At 49.0% G+C, this 23,604-nt stretch overlaps 1 protein-coding gene across 1 annotated transcript; it reads left to right on the top strand.

Annotated features, from left to right (window-relative positions):
* The first annotated feature begins 20,539 nt into the window (after positions 1–20,539).
* Positions 20,540–22,053, top strand: LOC128690383 (cuticle protein CP1876-like). Its single transcript, XM_053779066.2, has 2 exons — positions 20,540–20,681; positions 21,347–22,053. Exons 1-2 carry the CDS (start codon positions 20,670–20,672, stop codon positions 21,869–21,871), a joined length of 537 nt encoding a protein of 178 aa, XP_053635041.2. The 5' UTR covers positions 20,540–20,669; the 3' UTR covers positions 21,872–22,053.
* Positions 22,054–23,604: the final 1,551 nt, after the last annotated feature.

Genomic DNA, 23,604 nt, shown 5'->3' with positions numbered 1-23,604 from the left:
CCTCTCTCTCCCTGCCCCATGAGCTCTATCATACCTCGCCTTAAAACTATGTATGGTTCCTGCCTCCACCACATCACTTTCTAGGCTATTCCATGGCCTGACTACTCTATGACTGAAGAAATACTTCCTAACATCCCTTTGATTCATCTGAGTCTTCAACTTCCAATTGTGACCTCTTGTGTCTGTGTCCCATCTCTGGAACATCCCGTCTTTGTCCACCTCGTCTATTCCGCGCAGTATTTTATATGTCGTTATCATGTCTCCCCTGACCCTCTTGGCCTCCAGTGTCGTCAGGCCGATTTCCCTCAACCTTTCTTCATAGGACAATCCCCGTAGCTCTGGGACTAGTCTTGTTGCAAACCTTTGCACTTTCTCTAATTTCTTGACGTGCTTGACTAGGTGTGGATTCCAAACTGGTGCTGCATACTCCAGTATGGGCCTGACGTAGATGGTGTACAGAGTCTTAAACGAATCCTTACTGAGGTATCGGAACGCTATCCGTAGGTTTGCCAGGCGCCCGTATGCTGCAGCAGTTATCTGATTGATGTGCGCCTCAGGAGATATGCTCGGTGTTATACTCACCCCCAGATCTTTTTCCTTTAGTGAGGTTTGCAGTCTTTGGCCATCTAAACTATATTGTGTCTGCGGTCTTCTTTGCCCTTCCCCAATCTTCATGACTTTGCATTTGGCAGGGTTAAATTCAAGGAGCCAGTTGCTGGACCAGGCTTGTAGCCTGTCCAGATCTCTTTGTAGTCCTGCCTGATCCTCGTCCGATTCGATTCTTCTCATTAACTTCACATCGTCTGCAAACAAGGACACTTCTGAGTCTATCCCTTCCGTTATGTCGTTCACGTATACCAAGAACAGCACAGGTCCTAGGACTGACCCCTGTGGAACCCCGCTTGTCACAGGCGCCCACTCTGACACCTCGTCGCGTACCATGACTCGTTGTTTCCTCCCTGTCAGATATTCTCTGATCCATTGCAGTGCCTTTCCTGTTATGTGTGCCTGGTCCTCTAGCTTTTGCAGTAACCTCTTGTGAGGAACTGTGTCGAAAGCCTTCTTGCAGTCCAAAAATACGCAGTCGATCCACCCCTCTCTCTCTTGTCTTACTTCTGTCACCTTGTCATAAAACTCTAGTAGGTTTGTGACACAGAATTTTCCTTCCCTGAAACCGTGCTGGTTGTCAATTATACACTTGTTTCTTTCCAGGTGCCCCACCACTCTCCTCCTGATGATCTTCTCCATGACCTTGCATACTATACACGTTAGAGATACAGGTCTGTAGTTTAGTGCCTCATGTCTGTCTCCCTTTTTAAAAATTGGGACTACATTTGCCATTTTCCATACCTCAGGGAGTTGCCCAGTTTCAAATGATGTGTTGAAGATCTTTGTTAATGGCTCACACAATATCTCTGCTCCCTCTTTAAGGACCCATGGAGAGATGTTGTCTGGTCCCCACCGCCTTTGAGGTGTCAAGTTCGCATAGCAGCTTCTTCACCTCCTCCTTGGTTATATGTACCTCATCCAGCACTTGCTGGTGTGCCCCGCTGTTCTGATTTCTTGGAGTCCTACTGGTTTCCACTGTAAATACCTCTTTAAATCTTGTGTTGAGCTCCTGACATACCTCTCGGTCGTTTCTTGTGAATTCCCCATCACCCTTCCTCAGTCTGATTACCTGGTCCTTGACTGTTGTTTTCCTCCTGATGTGGCTGTACAACAGCTTCGGGTCAGTCTTTACTTTTGATGCTATGTCATTTTCATATTGTCTCTGAGCCTCCCTTCTTATCTGTGCATATTCGTTTCTGGCTCTTCGGCTGATTTCTTTATTTTCCTGAGTTCTCTGTCTTCTGTACCTTTTCCATTCTCTAGTACACCTAGTTTTTGCCTCCCTACACCTTTGGGTGAACCAAGGACTCGTTCTGTTCTTCCCATTATTTCTGTTTCCCTTGGGAACAAACCTCTCCTCTGCCTCCTTGCATTTTGTTGCTACATAGTCCATCATTTCTTGTACTGGTTTTCCTGTCAGTTCCCTCTCCCACTGAATGTCTTGAAGGAAGTTCCTCATGCCTGAGTAGTTCCCCCTTTTGTAGTTTGGTTTTTCCCAGCCTATTCCTGCTACTCTCTCCACTTGGAGCTCAACTATGTAGTCGAAGCACAGAACCACATGATCACTAGCTCCCAGGGGCCTTTCATACATGATACCCTCGATGTCCGAACTACTCATGGTGAATACAAGGTCCAACCTTGCTGGTTCATCCTCTCCTCTCTCTCTGGTAGTGTCTCTAACATGTTGATGCATGAGGTTCTCCAGTACCACATCCATCATCTTGGCTCTCCATGTTTCGGGACCCCCATGGGGCTCCAGGTTTTCCCAGTCAATCTCCTTGTGATTGAAATCACCCATAACTAGTAACTTTGCTCCCCCCATGTGTGCTCTCCTGGCCACCTCGGCTAGTGTGTTGATCATTGCTCTGTTGCTCTCATCGTATTCTTCTCTTGGCCTCCTGCAGTTCTGTGGTGGGTTGTACATTACTGCAATTATCACCTTATGTCCCTCAGACTGGATTGTTCCTACTAAGTAGTCCCTTTCGCCCATGCCATCCATTCCTTCCATTTTCTCAAAACCCCACTGGTTTTTAATGAGCAGTACAACTCCTCCTCCCCCTCTCCTCCCTCTGTCTTTCCTGAAGATTTGATATCCGGATGGAAAGATTGAATCTGTTATTATTCTGGTGAGTTTTGTTTCTGTGAGTGCTATTATGTCTGGGGATGTCTCTTTGATTCTTTCGTGCCACTCCTCATACTTGTTTGTTATTCCATCTGCATTTGTATACCACACCTTCAACTTCTTTTCTAAGACTGTGGTCTGGGAAGTATATTGGGGTTGGGGAAGTGGGAGACCTGGTAAGGAACTATGGGTTGTTGCTGTGGGGGTGAAGTTTGTAATGTAGTGGGTGGGGGCATTGGATGTGGCATGGGTGTTTTGATTTAGAGTGTTTGGTTGCACTGGGGTTGACCTGGTTGGGAGGCTTCTATAGAAAGTTGTGAGGGAGGCTGTATTAGATCTTCTTCCTGGGTCTGGGATCTCCTGTCTGTCTTCTCCATCCCCTCTCTTTCCTCCTTTCGCCTTTGTACCATCTCTCTCAGTTTCTTCCTTTCTTCTTGTGTTCTGTCGCGGTCGAGATACACCCTCCTGTATGCCGTCATGTCCCTTAATCGTGCTTTCTCCTGCAGTATCCTGGTCCGAGTCGCTTCTGCCTTGAAGGTCACTCTCACTGGCCGGGTTCTTTTTTTTACAAACCCCCCTATTCTCCGAAAATTTTCCAGCTGGGTCAAATCGTCTTCTCCTATTGCTTTCATGATGCTTTCAATTGCTTTTTTTCCCCTTGTTTTCTTGCTTCATATGTTTCCCCTTCGACTTCCTGGAGCCCATACACAAAGACTGACCTCACCCTTTCATTCTCCCACTGCATATCCCTGTGTATCCCCTCATTTAATTTGGTTTCCTCCACTGCAGCTTTCCTTTCATCAGTTTCACTGGCTAATGTACTTGGGCTCAGTGGCCTGTCATTTTCCCTTCTCGGCTTTCCTTGGGCTCTGTTGTTGTCTGTTAGGGCCTCCACATAAAGCTTAGCTCTTTCATTTGCTACAGTCTCCTCTGATAGAGCTTCTCCATGCAGTTGTGCTCCTTCTTTCCCTACAGTCCCCTTATTTGTGGCTGAGGTAGCAGTCTCTGTTGTCAATCCCAAAATGTTCTTTAGTTCTTTAGGCTGTTTCAGATTTTTCAGTTCCTCTTCTAAACTCTGTATCCTAGCTTCTGCTGCTTTGACATGCACCTCCCACTTCCTGCTTTCCATATCTATCCTCTCTTCCATTCTCATGCTAAGTTCTTCTAGTTTCTTTTCCCATTCATGATCCCTTTTTATGAGCTCTGCTGCCCAATCTTCCTTTGCATTTTCCTCCTCCTGTCCCTTGGTTTTTCTTGTTGCTCTCTGGCAACCCATTTTTGTTTTATCCTGATTGCCTCAGAGTGGGAAACCTATGTAGTTCTGTATGTTAGGTTAGTAGTGTGTGTGTCAGAGTGTGGGGGGGGGAAGTAGTGGAGGAACTGTGGCTATTTGGGAGCTGAGTGGGGAGGGGTGGGGAGGGTTTGGGGTGAACGGGGGAGGGGAGGGTGATCGAGGGAGGGGATGGATCATGGTTGCAGGGGTCGAGTCATAGCTCCTGGCCCCGCCTCTTCACTGGCCGCTACTGGGTCACTCTCCTTGCACCATGATCTTTATCATACCTCTGCTTAAAGCTATGAATGAATCCTGCCTCCACTACATTGCTTCCCAAACTATTCCACTTCCTGACTACTCTGTGACTGAAGAAATACTTCCTAACATCCCTGTGATTCATCTGAGTCTTCAACTTCCAACTGTGTCCCCTTGTTGCTGTGTCCCATCTCTGGTGTGTGTGTGTGTGTGTGTGTGTGTGTGTGTACTCACCTAGTTGAGGTTGCGGGGGTCGAGTCCGAGCTCCTGTGTGTGTGTGTGTGTGTGTGAATGGTGTTTGTGTATATATCTCGACCCACTGCGACGCTGCAGTGGTGGTGATAGTGACAGCAATAGTTGTGGGAGCAGTAGTGGCAGCAGTAGTGGCAGCAGCAGCAGTAGTGGCAGCAGCAGCAGTAGTGGCGGCAGCAGCAGTAGTGGCAGCAGTAGTGGCGGCAGCAGCTGCAGTAGTAGCAGCAGCAGTAGTGGCAGCAGTAGTGGCATCAGCATCAGCAGCAGCAAAAGCATAGGATAGCGGAAGCAGTAAGTTGTAAGAGGCGGTGGTGGCCCGTCTTGGGTGTGGTCCGGGACACAAGGTCATCTTCTGGTGAAGACTGAAGATGCTGGAACAGGAACCAGTGATTCCTGTGATGTACGTGTGTGTGTGTGTGTGTGTGTGTGTGTGTGTGTGTGTGTGTGTGTGTGTGTTATCACCTATTTGTGGTTGCAGGGATCGAGTCATAACTCCTGGCCCACCTCTTCACTGATCGCCACTAGGTCCTCTCTCTCCCTGCTGTGTGTGTGTGTGTGTGCGCTATAGAAATCATTGAAAGGAAAATTACCTTGCCTGTAGATCTATAAGAGGAGGAGAATCTGTCTCTCATACTCTGAGCTACGATCCTGTCTGCTTACTCTTGCAGTGCTGTCATCGTCACTATGATAATTTTGAATGGCCACCATCACCACTCTACCATCACAACCATCACCACCATCACAACCACCACCATCACCACCACCATCACCACCATCACCACCAACACCACCACCACCACCACCACCACCACCATCACCACCACCACCACCACCACCACCACCACCACCACCACCACCACCAGCAGACGCCTCGACCACTTTACATCTTCATCAAGGTCAACTCCAGCATCTCAAAATCAATGTCCTTGATTAATTTAAACTGGGAGACTCTGTCAAAGAATTATTATTATTAATATTATTATTATTATTATTATTATTATTATTAGTAGTAGTAGTAGTAGTACTGTTTACGATATTGTTTATTGGTATATATGTGGAGGAGGGATAACAGGAGTTGATTTCAATCCCTTTTAATAGAATTTAATTAAAGATTGGGGAATTAAAGTCAGATTTAAATTCAGATTTAAAGGCCGTGGAGCAATTGACAGATTTCTAATCTAAAATCACATAAATCTCAGTGTATATGGGGAAACGTATGAAAATACACCTTGTATGAATACACAAGCTGCGAAACAAGCTTTCACCGAGGGAACGTTTCGCCCTGTGTAGAGCTTTGTCAAGTTAGATTGTGAGGTGGTGCACTACAAGGTGAGGTGGTGCACTACAAGGTGAGGTGGTGTACTACAAGGTGAGATGGTGCACTAAAAGGTGAGGTGGTGTACTACAAGGTGAGGTGGTGCACTACAAGGTGAGGTGGTGCACTACAAGGTGAGGTGGTGTACTACAAGGTGAGGTGGTGTACTACAAGGTGAGGTGGTGCACTACAAGGTGAGGTGGTGTACTACAAGGTGAAGTGGTGTACTACAAGGTGAGGTGGTGTACTACAAGGTGAGGTGGTGCACTACAAGGTGAGGTGGTGCACTACAAGGTGAGGTGGTGTACTACAAGGTGAAGTGGTGTACTACAAGGTGAGGTGGTGTACTACAAGGTGAGGTGGTGCACTACAAGGTGAGGTGGTGCACTACAAGGTGAGGTGGTGTACTACAAGGTGAAGTGGTGTACTACAAGGTGAGGTGGTGTACTACAAGGTGAGGTGGTGCACTACAAGGTGAGGTGGTGCACTACAAGGTGAGGTGGTGTACTACAAGGTGAGGTGGTGCACTACAAGGTGAGGTGGTGTACTACAAGGTGAGGTGGTGCACTACAAGGTGAGGTGGTGTACTACAAGGTGAGGTGGTGCACTACAAGGTGAGGTGGTGTACTACAAGGTGAGGTGGTGTACTACAAGGTGAGGTGGTGCACTACAAGGTGAGGTGGTGCACTACAAGGTGAGGTGGTGTACTACAAGGTGAGGTGGTGTACTACAAGGTGAGGTGGTGCACTACAAGGTGAGGTGGTGTACTACAAGGTGAGGTGGTGCACTACAAGGTGAGGTGGTGCACTACAAGGTGAGGTGGTGCACTACAAGGTGAGGTGGTGCACTACAAGGTGAGGTGGTGCCCTACAAGGTGAGGCGGTGTACTACAAGGTGAGGTGGTGTACTACAAGGTGAGGTGGTGCACTACAAGGTGAGGTGGTGCACTACAAGGTGAGGTGGTGCACTACAAGGTGAGGTGGTGCACTACAAGGTGAGGTGGTGTACTACAAGGTGAGGTGGTGCACTACAAGGTGAGGTGGTGCACTACAAGGTGAGGTGGTGTACTACAAGGTGAGGTGGTGTACTACAAGGTGAGGTGGTGCACTACAAGGTGAGGTAGTGCACTACAAGGTGAGGTGGTGTACTACAAGGTGAGGTGGTGTACTACAAGGTGAGGTGGTGTACTACAAGGTGGGGTGGTGCACTACAAGGTGAGGTGGTGTACTACAAGGTGAGGTGATGCACTACAAGGTGAGGTGGTGCCCTACAAGGTGAGGCGGTGTAATACAAGGTGAGGTGGTGTACTACAAGGTGAGGTGGTGCACTACAAGGTGGGGTGGTGCACTAAAAGGTGGGGTAGTGCACTACAAGGTGGGGTGGTGCACTACAAGGTGAGGTGGTGCACTACAAGGTGGGGTGGTACACTACAAGGTGGGGTGGTACACTACAAGGTAGGGTGGTACACTACAAGGTGGGGTGGTGCACTGCAAGGTGAGGTGGTGCACTACAAGGTGAGGTGGTGCACTGCAAGGTGGGGTGGTACACTACAAGATGGGGTGGTGCACTACAAGGTGAGGTTGTGCACTACAAGGTGAGGTGGTGCACTACAAGGTGGGGTGGTGCACTACAAGGTGGGGTGGTGCACTACAAGGTGGGGTGGTACACTACAAGGTGGGGTGGTGCACTACAAGGTGAGGTTGTGCACTACAAGGTGGGATGGTGAACTACAAGGTGAGGTTGTGCACTACAAGGTGGGGTGGTGCACTACAAGGTGGGGTGATGCACTACAAGGTAGGGTGGTACACTACAAGGTGGGGTGGTACACTACAAGGTGAGGTTGTGCACTACAAGGTGAGGTGGTGCACTACAAGGTGGGGGGGTGCACTACAAGGTGGGGTGGTGCACTACAAGGTGAGGTGGTGCACTACAAGGTGGGGTGGTACACTACAAGGTGGGGTGGTGCACTACAAGGTGGGGTGGTACACTACAAGGTGGGGTGGTACACTACAAGGTGGGGTGGTGCACTACAAGGTGGGATTGTGCACTACAAGGTGAGGTGGTGCACTACAAGGTGAGGTGATCCACTACAAGGTGGGGTGGTACACTACAAGGTGGGGTGGTGCACTACAAGGTGGGGTGGTACACTACAAGGTGGGGTGGTGCACTACAAGGTGTGGTGGTACACTACAAGGTAGGGTGGTGCATTACAAGGTGGGGTGGTACACTACAAGGTGGGGTGGTACACTACAAGGTGGGGTGGTGCACTACAAGGTGGGGTGGTACACTACAAGGTGGGGTGGTGCACTACAAGGTGGGGTGGTGCACTACAAGGTGGGGTGGTGCACTACAAGGTGGGGTGGTGCACTACAAGGTGGGGTGGTACACTACAAGCTGGGGTGGTACACTACAAGGTGGGGTGGTACACTACAAGGTGGGGTGGTGCACTACAAGGTGGGGTGGTACACTACAAGGTGGGGTGGTACACTACAAGGTGGGGTGGTACACTACAAGGTGGGTGGTGCACTACAAGGTGGGGTGGTACACTACAAGCTGGGGTGGTACACTACAAGGTGGGGTGGTACACTACAAGGTGGGGTGGTACACTACAAGGTGGGGTGGTGCACTACAAGGTGGGGTGGTACACTACAAGGTGGGGTGGTGCACTACAAGGTGGGGTGGTACACTACAAGCTGGGGTGGTACACTACAAGGTGGGGTGGTACACTACAAGCTGGGGTGGTACACTACAAGCTGGGGTGGTACACTACAAGCTGGGGTGGTCCACTACAAGCTGGGGTGGTACACTACAAGCTGGGGTGGTACACTACAAGCTGGGGTGGTACACTACAAGCTGGGGTGGTACACTACAAGCTGGGGTGGTGCACTACAAGCTGGGGTGGTGCACTACAAGCTGGGGTGGTACACTACAAGCTGGGGTGGTACACTACAAGCTGGGGTGGTACACTACAAGCTGGGGTGGTACACTACAAGCTGGGGTGGTACACTACAAGGTGGGGTGGTGCACTACAAGCTGGGGTGGTGCACTACAAGCTGGGGTGGTACACTACAAGCTGGGGTGGTACACTACAAGGTGGGGTGGTGCACTACAAGCTGGGGTGGTACACTACAAGCTGGGGTGGTACACTACAAGGTGGGGTGGTGCACTACAAGCTGGGGTGGTACACTACAAGCTGGGGTGGTGCACTACAAGCTGGGGTGGTACACTACAAGCTGGGGTGGTGCACTACAAGCTGGGGTGGTACACTACAAGCTGGGGTGGTGCACTACAAGCTGGGGTGGTGCACTACAAGCTGGGGTGGTACACTACAAGCTGGGGTGGTACACTACAAGCTGGGGTGGTGCACTACAAGCTGGGGTGGTACACTACAAGCTGGGGTGGTGCACTACAAGCTGGGGTGGTGCACTACAAGGTGAGGTTGTGCACCACAAGCTGAGATGGACTTTTTTGTGTTCCCATCCTCAGTCTAAGTGAAAGGCGGGTCTCAGGGCCACCTAGTCCAGCTCTCATCACCACCTGCCACACTCGCCTGATCCTCTTATCACCACCTGCCACACTCACCTGATCCTCTTATCACCACCTGTCACACTCACCTGATCCTCTCATCACCACCTGTCACACTCACCTGATCCTCTCATCACCACCTGCCACACTCACCTGATCCTCTCATCACCACCTGCCACACTCACCTGATCCTCTCATCACCACCTGCCACACTCACCTGATCCTCTCATCACCACCTGTCACACTCACCTGATCCTCTCATCACCACCTGTCACACTCACCTGATCCTCTCATCACCACCTGTCACACTCACCTGATCCTCTCATCACCACCTGCCACACTCACCTGATCCTCTCATCACCACCTGCCACACTCACCTGATCCTCTCATCACCACCTGCCACACTCACCTGATCCTCTCATCACCACCTGCCACACTCACCTGATCCTCTCATCACCACCTGCCACACTCACCTGATCCTCTCATCACCACCTGTCACACTCACCTGATCCTCTCATCACCACCTGTCACACTCACCTGGTCCTCTCATCACCACCTGCCACACTCACCTGATTCTCTCATCACCACCTGTCACACTCACCTGGTCCTCTCATCACCACCTGCCACACTCACCTGATTCTCTCATCACCACCTGTCACACTCACCTGATCCTCTCATCACCACCTGCCACACTCACCTGATCCTCTCATCACCACCTGCCACACTCACCTGATCCTCTCATCACCACCTGCCACACTCACCTGATTCTCTCATCACCACCTGCCACACTCACCTGATTCTCTCATCACCACCTGTCACACTCACCTGGTCCTCTCATCACCACCTGCCACACTCACCTGATTCTCTCATCACCACCTGTCACACTCACCTGGTCCTCTCATCACCACCTGCCACACTCACCTGGTCCACCCTTGCTGTCTTGCCCACCCCCTCCTGTCAGTGCCCACCCCTGCTGTCAGTGCCCACCCCTCCTGTCAGTGCCCACTTTTGCTGTCAGTGCCCACCTCTGCTGTCAGTGCCCACCCCTGCTGTCAGTGCCCACCCCTGCTGTCAGTGCCCACCCCTGCTGTCAGTGCCCACCCCTGCTGTCAGTGCCCACCCCTGCTGTCAGTGACCACCCCTGCTGTCAGTGCCTACCCCTGTTGTCTTGCCCACTCCTGCTGTCAGTGCTCACCCCTGCTGTCAGTGCTCACTCCTGCTGTCAGTGCCCACCTTTGCTGTCAGTACCCACCCCAGTTTTCTTGTCCACCCCTGCTGTCAGTGCCCACTCTTGCTGTCAGTGCCCACTTCTGCTGTCAGTGCCCATTCCTGCTGTCAGTGCCCACCCCTGCTATCTTGCCCACTCCTGCTGTCAGTGCCCACCCCTATTGTCTTGCCCACCCCTTCTGTCTTGCCCACCCTTGCTGTCAGTACTCACCTTTGCTGTCTTTCCCACCTAGCAGTACCTACTGGATAAGGAAATCCCGAACTTACCTTAATTAGGTCACCACCACCTACCTGTCAGCTGGTCATATTCAAGGTGGCTCAGCCAGGTGGTGAGAACAGGTGGCTTGGATGGCCTTTCACCTGATATCCATCTTCACCACCTTGACCATTTGGACCACCTGAACCATCTGAACCACCAGAACCACCTGGACCACCTGGCACTTCTACCTGGACCATATGGACCATCTTGGTCACCCGGACCATCTGGCGGACCTTTACCCAACGACTCACTTGGGTGAGAGCGAAACACTCACACTGCTGTGGGCGAAACACTCACACTACTGTGGGCGAAACACTCACACTACTGTGGGCGAAACACTCGCACTACCCTACTAATTGAACCAAGTATATTATGTCCCAAGGCAAAAAATTGACCAATCGCTGGTGTTCTATATTGCGTGTGTGTACTCACCTATTTGTGGTTGCAGTTGTCGATTCATTGCTCCTGGCCCCTCCTCTTCGCTGTTCGTTACTAGATCCACTCTCTCTGCTCCATAAGCTTTATCATACCTCTTCTTAAAGCTATGTATGACTCCTGCCTCCACTACACCACTCTCTAAACTGTTCCACTTCCCGACAACTCTATAACTGAAGAAATACTTCCTAACATCCCTGTGACTCATCTGAGTTTTCAACTGCCAGTTGTGACCCCTTGTTGCTGTCACGTCTTTGAAACATTTCCCTGTTCACCTTGCAAATTACTCTCACTGTTTCATGTTATGTCCCCTCTACTCCTCCTGTCCTCCAGTGTTGTCAGGTTGATTTCCCTTAACTTCTCCTCGTAGAACATTGGCCTTAACTCTGGGATTAGTCTTGTTGCAAACCTTTGCACTTTCTCTAATTTCTTAACGTGCTTGGCCTGGTGTGGGTTCCATACTGGTGCTGTATACTCCAATATGGGCCTGACGTACACAGTGTACAGTGTTTTGAATAACTCCTTAATCAGATGTCGAAACGCTATTCCTGGGTTTGCCAGGCGCCCATATGCTGCAGCAGTTGTTTGATGTGCATCTCAGATGTGCTCGGTATGACACTCACCCCATGATCTTTTTCCTTTAGTGAGGTTTGGAGCCTCTGACCCTCTGCGTAGTCCGTCTGCGGTCTTCTTTGACCTTCCCCAATGTTCATAACTTTGCACTTGGTGGGGTTTAACTCCAGGAGCCAATTGCTGGACCAGGATTGCAACCTGTCCAAATCCCTTTGTAGTCCTACCTGATCCTCGTCCGCTTGAATTCTCCGCATGAGCTTCACATAGTCTGCAAACAGGGACACCTCTGAATCTATCCCTTCCATCATGTCATTCATATATACCAGAAACAGCACCGGCTCTAGGACTGACCCTTGTGGAATCCCACTCGTCACAGGCACCCACTCTGACACCTTATCACGTACCATCGCTCGTTTTCTTCCTGTCAGGAATTTCCTGATCCATTGCAGTGCCTTCCCTGTTATTCCTGCCTGCTCTTCTAGCACTAATCTCTTGTGCGAAACTATGTCAAAAGCCTTCTTACAGTCCAAGAAAATGCAGTCTACACACTCCTCTCTCTCTCCTGCCTTACAACTGTCACCTTGTAGTAAAACTCCAGTAGGTTAGTGACACAGGATTTCCCCTCCTTAAAACCGTGCTGGTTATCGTGTATAAACTCATTCTTTTCTAAGTGCTCCACCAGTCTTCTCCTGATAATCTTCTTCAATGGTTTGAATACCATACTTGTCAGTGAAACTTGTCTGTAGTTCAATGATGCCTGGTCTCCTTTCTTAAAGACTGGGATTACATTCGATGTCTTTCATACCTCAGGCAGTAACCCTGTTTCGATAGATGTGTTGAAGGCTGTGGTACACACAGCGCCTCCGCTCCCGCTCTCAGGACTCGGAAAAATGTGTGTGTGTGATTACCTACTTTCTTGTCTTTCTCTAACGAGGATGATGAATTAGACACTTGTGCAACACTTGGGTATCTTTGAGTTTGAGGTAATCAGTCCCTCAACCTGGAGCCGATGTGACCAGTCCATCAATCTTGGTAATATGAATTTACTCACGTTTCTGATGTTATCTCAGATGATATTCCTCTTCTTCGATCTTCCCTCTTCAATCTTCCCATTTATTTTCAAAGAATATAGCACTTAGTTTTGATTATAATAATATTATTAATATTTGAGAAGAAATATATTATAGTGTTCTTCTAGCCTTTTTTTTTAACCGTGATTATAATTCATTACCTCTCCTCCGTCCTTCTGGAAGCATGGAGAGTCTTGCAGTCTCTTACATACTTCTGGAAGCATGGAAGACACTGAAGAGGAGTCCTGCAACTTCTTACATCTACCTTGAAGAATGGAAGATACTGCAGGGGAGTCTTGCAACCTCTTACATCTTCGTGGAAGCATGGAAGATACTGTAGGGGAGTCTTGCAACCTCTTACATCTTCGTGGAAGCATGGAAGATACTGCAGGGGAGTCTTGCAACCTCTTACATCTTCGTGGAAGCATGGAAGATACTGTAGGGGAGTCTTGCAACCTCTTACGTCCTCCTGGAAGCATGGAAGATACTGTGGGAGTCTTGCAGCCTCTTACATCTTCCTGGAAGCATGGCAGATACTACAGGGGAATCTTGCAGCCTATTATATCCTCCTGGAAGCATGGAAGATACTGTAGGGAAGTCTTGCAGCCTCTTACGTCCTCCTGGAAGCATGGAAGATACTGTGGGAGTCTTGCAGCCTCTTACATCACTCTTGGAAGCACGAAAGACACTGTAATAAACTTATAAAATTTCTTACAGCCCTCCAGGAAATTCCAAGCTATTTTCTTTTCAAGTTGGGATGGTATATTTTTTTCTATTTTCTCTCAGTATTTTCATGCTGGCAGTAGCTAGAGGTAGTTGAGAATGAAGAGAGCCTTTTGATTTACTACCCTTGATTCATTCACCTTTACAATACCCGATAGTCTTTATCAAGGTTGAGGTAGATAATCAAGGTTGAGGTAGATAGTTCTTCCCAGCAGGTAGAGTCGGGGTGGACTCCCAGGTGATGTACTACCCGTCGTAGATGTGAACTTCAGTGTACTTCTGTGTACTTCCGAGTACCATACAGTCACTGTCCAGTCATTTTCATGGAAGTCCTTCCCTGATGATGGTGCTTAGCAAATTCTGTATCAGTTCATCCTATCTGTGTGTGACGTGCTGCCTTCCATTCCATCAGTCTCTTCTGCTGCCTTCCAGTCCACCAGTCTCTTCTGCTGCCTTCCAGTCCACCAGCCTCTTCTGCTGCCTTCCAGTCCATCAGTCTCTTCTGCTGCCTTCCATTCCATCAGTCTCTTCTGCTGCCTTCCAGTCCATCAGTCTCTTCTGCTGCCTTCCAGTCCATCAGTCTCTTCTGCTGCCTTCCAGTCCATCAGTCTCTTCTGCTGCCTTCCAGTCCACCAGTCTCTTCTGCTGCCTTCCAGTCCACCAGTCTCTTCTGCTGCCTTCCAGTCCACCAGTCTCTTCTGCTGCCTTCCAGTCCACCAGTCTCTTCTGCTGCCTTCCAGTCCACCAGTCTCTTCTGCTGCCTTCCAGTCCACCAGTCTCTTCTGCTGCCTTCCAGTCCATCAGTCTCTTCTGCTGCCTTCCAATCCATCAGTCTCTTCTGCTGCCTTCCAGTCCACCAGTCTCTTCTGCTGCCTTCCAGTCCATCAGTCTCTTCTGCTGCCTTCCAGTCCATCAGTCTCTTCTGCTGCCTTCCAGTCCATCAGTTTCTTCTGCTGCCTTCCAGTCCATCAGTCTCTTCTGCTGCCTTCCAGTCCATCAGTCTCTTCTGCTGCCTGCCAGTCCACCAGTCTCTTCTGCTGCCTTCCAGTCCATCAGTCTCTCCTGCTGCCTTCCAGTCCATCAGTCTCTTCTGCTGCCTTCCAGTCCACCAGTCTCTTCTGCTGCCTTCCAGTCCACCAGTCTCTTCTGCTGCCTTCCAGTCCATCAGTCTCTTCTGCTGTCTACCAGTCCACCAGTCTCTCCTGCTGCCTACCTGTCCACCAATCTCTTCTGCTGTCTACCAGTCCACTAGTCTCTTCTGCTACCTTCCAGTCCACTAGTCTGTCCAGTCCACTAGTCTCTTCTGCTACCTTCCAGTCCACTAGTCTGTCCAGTCCACTAGTCTCTTCTGCTACCTTCCAGTCCACTAGTCTCTTCTGCTACCTTCCAGTCCACTAGTCTCTTCTGCTACCTTCCAGTCCACTAGTCTCTTCTGCTACCTTCCAGTCCACTAGTCTCTCCTGCTACCTTCCAGTCCACCAGTCTCTTCTGCTGCCTATCTGTTCACCAGTCTCTTCTGATGCCTTCCAATTCACCATTCTCTTCTGCTGTCTACCAGTTCACCAGTCTCTTCTGCTACCTTCCAGTCTACTAGTCTCTTCTGCTACCTTCCAGTCCACCAGTCTCTCCTGCTGCCTTCCAATTCACCAGTCTTTTCTGCTGTCTACCAGTCCACCAGTCTCTCCTGCTGTCTACCAGTCCACCAGTCTCTTCTGCTGTCTACCAGTCCACCAGTCTCTCCTGCTGTCTACCAGTCCACCAGTCTCTTCTGCTGTCTACCAGTCCACCAGTCTCTTCTGCTGCCTACCAGTCCATCAGTCTCTCCTGCTGCCTACCAGTCCAGTTTTATTGTACTGTCTACCAGTCCACCAGTCTCTCTCTTGTTTTTCCTCCATTATTCCCATTTCTTACGTAAATACCTGAAGTATCAAGGACGTCAATCCATCAGTAATCATTAATAATTCAACTGACGTGTATCCAGAACATGTTCTCAATAATAATAATAATAATAATAATAATAATAATAATCTAAAAATCGTCATCTGATCTAATGAAATTTCTGGCCCACAGATGGCTCTACCGTCAGCCTTTATGTACGTTGTTTACGTGAGAAATGTTACAGTAAAGATGATGTTATTACCTGGTTTTGAAATTACGTAAAGTGGGACAATACTGTTTGTAAAAAGTTGCTGTACGCGAGAGGATTGTCAGGTGCTGCAATAAGATAAAATAACTGGAAGAGGAAGGTCGAAGATGAGTGTACATCCTGTGCATCCTATGGATTGTGCTCCCTATGCATCCTATGGGCTGTACATCCTATGGGCTGTCCACTCTGTAGATCCTATGGACTCTGCATACTGTACATCCAATGGGCTGACCACCCTGTGCATCCTATGGACTCTACATCCCATCGGCTTCCTTACTTTTTTCGTATATTCAATGATGTGAAATATAGAACGTGAACGTCAGTGCGTAGTCTGAGAGAGAATCTCGGCTGACAAAGTGTATCACAGTCCACGACCACAGATCATCTCGCGCCTTGTGATTGGATTCATGACACACCAGGAGGAGGCTTGAGGCAGCAACTGAATTCTTCCAGGTATCAGGAGCTGTATCACTGGGGCACCTTGAGAAAGAGTTACACATATAGGGTGTCCCGTAACTCGGTTGCTGGCGCACTCAGCTCACACATTTGAGGTCCGGGTGTCGATCCCCGGTATGGGTGGAAACATTTGGATGTGTTTCCTTAAGACACCTGCTGTCCCTGTTGACTTATCAGTAAATAGGTACCTGAGGTGTTAGTAGACTGGTGTGGGTCGCATCCTGGGGACAAAACTGACCTAATTTGCCCGAAATGTTCAGCATAACAAGGGGCTTTCTATATAGTATGTCACTGATGTCAATTATGGTCTGTATACCTTGTACATGTTCTGGTAGAAATAATGGTTATTATTATTTAACAGAAGAAGAAAATAGATGATAACCACAACTGCCTCAACAGAACACTGCCTCGACAGAACACTGCCTCAACAGAACACTGCCTCAACAGAACACTGCCTCGACAGAACACTGCCTCAACAGTACACTGCCTCGACAGAACACTGCCTCAACAGTACACTGCCTCGACAGAACACTGCCTCGACAGAACACTGCCTCGACAGAACACTGCCTCGACAGTACACTGCCTCGACAGAACACTGCCTCGACAGAACACTGCCTCAACAGAACACTGCCTCAACAGAACACTGCCTCAACAGTACACTGCCTCGACAGAACACTGCCTCGACAGAACACTGCCTCGACAGAACACTGCCTCGACAGAACACTGCCTCGACAGAACACTGCCTCGACAGTACACTGCCTCGACAGAACACTGCCTCGACAGAACACTGCCTCGACAGAACACTGCCTCGACAGAACACTGCCTCGACAGAACACTGCCTCGACAGAACACTGCCTCGACAGAACACTGCCTCGACAGAACACTGCCTCGACAGAACACTGCCTCGACAGAACACTGCCTCGACAGAACACTGCCTCGACAGAACACTACCTCGACAGAACACTGCCTCGACAGAACACTGCCTCGACAGAACACTGCCTCGACAGAACACTGCCTCGACAGAACACTGCCTCGACAGTACACTGCCTCGACAGAACACTGCCTCGACAGAACACTGCCTCAACAGTACACTGCCTCGACAGAACACTGCCTCGACAGAACACTGCCTCAACAGTACACTGCCTCGACAGAACACTGCCTCGACAGAACACTGCCTCAACAGTACACTGCCTCGACAGAACACTGCCTCGACAGAACACTGCCTCGACAGAACACTGCCTCGACAGAACACTGCCTCAACAGTACACTGCCTCGACAGAACACTGCCTCGACAGAACACTGCCTCGACAGAACACTGCCTCGACAGAACACTGCCTCGACAGAACACTGCCTCGACAGAACACTGCCTCGACAGAACACTGCCTCGACAGAACACTGCCTCGACAGAACACTGCCTCGACAGAACACTGCCTCGACAGAACACTGCCTCGACAGAACACTGCCTCGACAGAACACTGCCTCGACAGAACACTGCCTCGACAGTACACTGCCTCGACAGAACACTGCCTCGACAGAACACTGCCTCAACAGTACACTGCCTCGACAGAACACTGCCTCGACAGAACACTGCCTCAACAGTACACTGCCTCGACAGAACACTGCCTCGACAGAACACTGCCTCAACAGTACACTGCCTCGACAGAACACTGCCTCGACAGAACACTGCCTCGACAGAACACTGCCTCGACAGAACACTGCCTCAACAGTACACTGCCTCGACAGAACACTGCCTCGACAGAACACTGCCTCGACAGAACACTGCCTCGACAGAACACTGCCTCGACAGAACACTGCCTCGACAGAACACTGCCTCGACAGAACACTGCCTCGACAGAACACTGCCTCGACAGAACACTGCCTCGACAGAACACTGCCTCGACAGAACACTGCCTCGACAGAACACTGCCTCGACAGTACACTGCCTCGACAGAACACTGCCTCGACAGAACACTGCCTCAACAGTACACTGCCTCGACAGAACACTGCCTCGACAGAACACTGCCTCAACAGTACACTGCCTCGACAGAACACTGCCTCAACAGTACACTGCCTCGACAGAACACTGCCTCGACAGAACACTGCCTCGACAGAACACTGCCTCGACAGAACACTGCCTCAACAGTACACTGCCTCGACAGAACACTGCCTCGACAGAACACTGCCTCGACAGAACACTGCCTCGACAGAACACTGCCTCGACAGAACACTGCCTCGACAGAACACTGCCTCGACAGAACACTGCCTCGACAGAACACTGCCTCGACAGAACACTGCCTCGACAGAACACTGCCTCGACAGAACACTGCCTCGACAGAACACTGCCTCGACAGAATACTGCCTCGACAGAGCACTGCCTCGACAGAACACTGCCTCGACAGTACACTGCCTCGACAGAACACTGCCTCGACAGAACACTGCCTCGACAGAACACTGCCTCGACAGAACACTGCCTCGACAGAATACTGCCTCGACAGAGCACTGTCTCGACAGAACACTGCCTCGACAGAACACTGCCTCAACAGAACACTGCCTCGACAGAACACTGCCTCGACAGAACACTGCCTCGACAGTACACTGCCTCGACAGAACACTGCCTCGACAGTACACTGCCTCGACAGAACACTGCCTCGACAGAACACTGCCTCGACAGTACACTGCCTCGACAGAACACTGCCTCGACAGAACACTGCCTCGACAGTACACTGCCTCGACAGTACACTGCCTCGACAGAACACTGCCTCGACAGAACACTATCAGGGTTAATATAAATAATTCATAACCACCCATCAACAACGCTGTAATGTTTTTGTTACTGAATTCACGTCCGCGTAAAAAGAAAAGCTCATTACTATTGTAATCAGATATAAACATATAAATAGTTTATTGCCAGTGTAAGTTGCTTAGTTGTCGAAGCTTCAGTGCTGCTCCCTGGACCCATTATGTGCCTTTATCTTTTAACTTCCGTCTACAAGATAGTTATGTGGTGACAAATTAGACACATGTGCAACACTTGGGTATCTTTATTGTGGAAACATTTGGCTAGACAGTGGCTTCATCAGTCCAATACGAAGAAGAGTGGAGGAATCTGAGGTAAGCAGTCCCTCAGTCTGACGTCGTAAGCAGTCCGTCAATGTTGATTACATCGACTCCAGGCTGAGGAACTGATCACCTCGAACTCCTTCTGATCTTCACCATTCTTTCTTGTATTGGACTGATGAAGCCACTGTGTGGCCAAAAGGTTTCACAATAAAGATACCGAAGTGTTGCACATATGTCTAATTTATCAATTTGTCAGTTCTCTGAACCATTTATCTAAATAGTTACAGAGTACATACTAAAGCTGTCGAACTAACAAACTAACTAACAAGGCCAGAACACTATCAGTCAGGGCTTCCAAAACACCAGAAGAGCTTCAAAAATATTCCCTTTTACTTTGGCCCTGGGTAATATCTGAGTAAACTGCATGCAGAATATCAAGGTTAACCGCGAGAAGGATCTGTGTATGTGCGAGCCAGTAGACCTATAGTAGTCAGCCTTAACATTATTAAGAGGAGCCACAACAGTAACTGCAACAACAGCTCTAGAACCAGTAGCTGTATTTTACCTGTTCTCTAACAGAAGTAATAGTAAAAGCAGTATTAATAATAACAGTAACAAAAGCAGGAATAATAGAAATAGCAGTAGCAACAGTTGAAGCAACAATAGTAGAGTATGCTGACAGTATGTAAATATTACAATAAAACACCATTACCCGCATTGTGGGTAATGGTGTATATTTACAGCAATAATGGCCGCAACAGTCGCGGTAATAGTAATAATATTTGTCGTAATGAAAGACATAATGGCGGTCTTCAACACAGCACCAGACACGATCCATTCCCTGTTATAACAACGCTCAGAGGGAGAGTTCAACTCTCTCCTCGTGGGAACGAACGTATTCCCAAGGTCACCTCAGCATTACCCAACGCATCCTCTATTACCTCTCAAGAGAAAATCAACGTAGAATCTTGCGTTTAACGTAGAAAATCAATACAAGTTTAGCGGCTACGATCTAGGATAACTCTACATCACAACGTAGAAATCTACGGTTAGTTACGTTTAAAGAATACATCTTTAAGTGTCGTCTGGTGTGTGCATAACCACGCATTACCTGATCCCATGCATTAGCTGATAGATTTTCTAACTAAAAACATGGGGAAATGTAAATTTTCTAGATACATTCCAGTGCAGGTTGGGCGGTGGCATGCCTAAGCCCTCTGCCCGACGTCCTGCAGGACCTCTCGCGCGTTCCTGGGGCCCCAGCAGAACTTCAAGGCCGGCACCCCGGTGCCGTATATAAGCCTGGGCTCTGCCACACACCGTATGATTCTCTCGCTTCTGCGTTCAGAAGCACCACCAACGCGGCATCATGCGTTCCCTAGTAAGTACTAGTGTTTTTTGTGTTATAACCTTACGAATAGTGTTCTAGTCGTCTAGCTGCTTGGTCCTCCTTCTAGTGTACTAGAAGTACAGATGGATGGATTGACTTACATTGGAGACGACTGCTGTTTGATATAACCATGACTGATGACTTCTTTTTTCAGATTGAAATGACGTGATGTATATATTTTTTGACGACTACTGCTGATAAGGATATGAAGATGAACACTGCACAGGAAGAAATATTTACTGTACACGACATTTCGTCACGAACGAAACGTTCCTATACATATAATTTGAGTTTATAGTGTCTTTGGATAAACAGCCCAGTTGCTTGTAATAAATGTTAAGAGATCAGTGCATGAGGCTTCAGTGTATTTCCAGCATTCATTTTTTTTTTCACAATTTCAGTCTGAGATTTATTTCTCAGGTTTTTCCCCTAGATATTTATGAATGCTGCACTTGTGGGGCTCCGTATCTAGGCGCCATAACACGCTAGAGGTGTATCATGTATCCTGATGTTTATTTATATATTTACTCTAGGCACTGAACCTTTGCGAGTCATCCAGAGCAAGGCTCGATACTCCGACAGATTACTGCGAGACAAAAACTTTAACTTTCTTAGCAGTCGAGTGTGCTCAAACGAGTTTCGTTGTTTTCCTGCAGGTGATCGTGAGTGTAGTTCTCGGCGTTGCCTTCGGTCAGGGATTTCCTCGCGATACGCCAGAGGTACAGGCAGCCCGCGACGCCTTTATCAGGGAATACAACCGCCTGGCGGAGCTGGCAGAACGAGCCCCTGACATCCACATCTACGAGCAAAGGCCACTGCTTCCAGGACAGACCCGTCCAGTGCCTGTTCCTGCCTTCAATGACTTCTCTTTCTCGGCCAACCTAGGAGGTAACCAGCAATTTGTGCCCGGCCCTAACACCTTCCCCTCCGCTGGGCATCTGGCTGGGCACTTGGCAGGACACCATGCAGGACACAATGTCCCTGCTCCCAGGCCCGCAGCACCCCGGCCTTCTGCCCATCGCTTCTCTCCTCCTTCAGACTACTCCCCTCCCTGGACGGGGCCGCTAGCAGATGATGTCCCCGCAGGCGTCAGTGGTAGAACACAGGACACCCCAAATGTTGCAGCAGCCAAGGCCGCCCACTTCCGTGCCCACGCCTCTGCCCTGGGTATAAGGGTGTGAGGAAGAACCAGCATCATTAGGTCAAATACTTTTTCTTCTTCAAGCAAGTCAGGCCAACCGTCAGTATACCAGGGTCTAGGGAACTCTGAGGAGGCCTAGAGGCAGTCCCTGAGTCCCGTGCCAAAGAGTCATAGCTTCTGGAAGTTATATATCTTTTGTAAAATATTCTCGAATCATTATAACCGGCTTTTATTGTCCTTAAACCAGTTATTACCCCCTCCCCCAGTGATTGTGTTTATGTCCATTGTCTTCAAAATATTCAAGGTAATCCCCGTTCCTTCTCTCTCTCTCTCTCTCTCTCTCTCTCTCTCTCTCTCACACGATAATTCCAGAGCACAAACCAGAGAATTAAAATGTTCCCAACATCAGTTTTCTCTCTACTGTCGAAGAGTCTTCCTCAAGGGAGGTTCCTTGACGCTGGTGAGGAGCTCTTGATCTAGGGAACTGGATCTGCGCTCCAGTTCCCCGAATTAAGTCTGAATACCTTCCATCCCCTTCCCCCAACAGGCGCTGTATAATCCTACGGGTTTAGCGCTTCCCCATGATAATTATAATGTTGAAGAGTCAACTTCCTTGAGATTATCTATCAACTTGTTAAGGTAGTGTGACTTTCCTTGACCTTACCAACAGTGTGATGCTGGTAAGATCAACTACCACCATCACGACTACTACCACCATCACGACCACTACCACCATCACGACCACTACCATCATCACTACTACCACCATCACCACCACTACCACTACCACCATCACAACCACTACCACCATCACGACCACTACCACCATCACAACTACTACCACCATCACGACCACTACCCCCATAATGATGCGACTCACACCATTCGACTAACACCTTGGTATCTATTTACTGCTGGGTGAACAGGAACAGCAGCAGATGTTTTGAGGAAATACGCCCCCAGTGTTTCCACCCGTACAGGAGATCGAACCACGGATCTAAATGTGTGAGCTGAGTGCTTAGGCCGTAGGTTGTTTTGAAGATTTTATTATACTCTTAAGTTGGCCCTGGTGTGGGCACAGCCCTGGTGTGGGCACAGCCCTGGTGTGGGCATGGCCCTGGTATTTACGTGGGGGTTATGTGACTTGAGGCGAGTACAGAATACTTCTTTTCACCTGGAAGCTGGAATCTGGAAGCTGGAAGCAGGCAGGGATAGTGTTATGGAGACCCACTGTTATGGGTATTGTAATTTATATATGTCGTGGCCTTAATTAACTGGTAGCAGTGTACTAGTGTATTACTGTGTAATACGGCAGGTTTTGTGTTGTATATATTATGGAAAATATATGAATATTTGTGTAAAGGAAGATTTTTTTTATCTATCCTTGTTAATCAGACCTAAAGTATTTATCACATGTTTAATATCTTTTGTAGTTTACGAAGCTGAGTGGACTCAGGGTTGCTATTATTTAAATAACTTTATAAAGTCCGGCTGTATGGCCCGGTACATTAGCTTTTCGTCTCTCTTGCCGGAGTTCATTGGTTGGAACCTACAGCATAAACATAATCATGGGGGAGCGCTAAACCCGTAGGATTATACAGCGCATGTGGGTGGGATGGAAGGTATTCAGACTCAATTCAGGGAACCGGAGGACAGATTCAATTCCCTGGATCAAGAGCCCCTCACCAGCGTCAAGGAACCTCCCTTGAGGGGATTGTTGGAACCTACAGCATTAACTGGTATACCACTAGACAAGGTATTTAAGTAGCACGT

The sequence above is a fragment of the Cherax quadricarinatus genome, chromosome 29 (genome assembly GCF_038502225.1).
Source record: "Cherax quadricarinatus isolate ZL_2023a chromosome 29, ASM3850222v1, whole genome shotgun sequence".
Taxonomy (NCBI): Eukaryota; Metazoa; Arthropoda; class Malacostraca; order Decapoda; family Parastacidae; genus Cherax; species Cherax quadricarinatus.
Note: the sequence above shows the minus strand (reverse complement) of the source record. Positions and strands in the feature narration are given on the sequence as shown.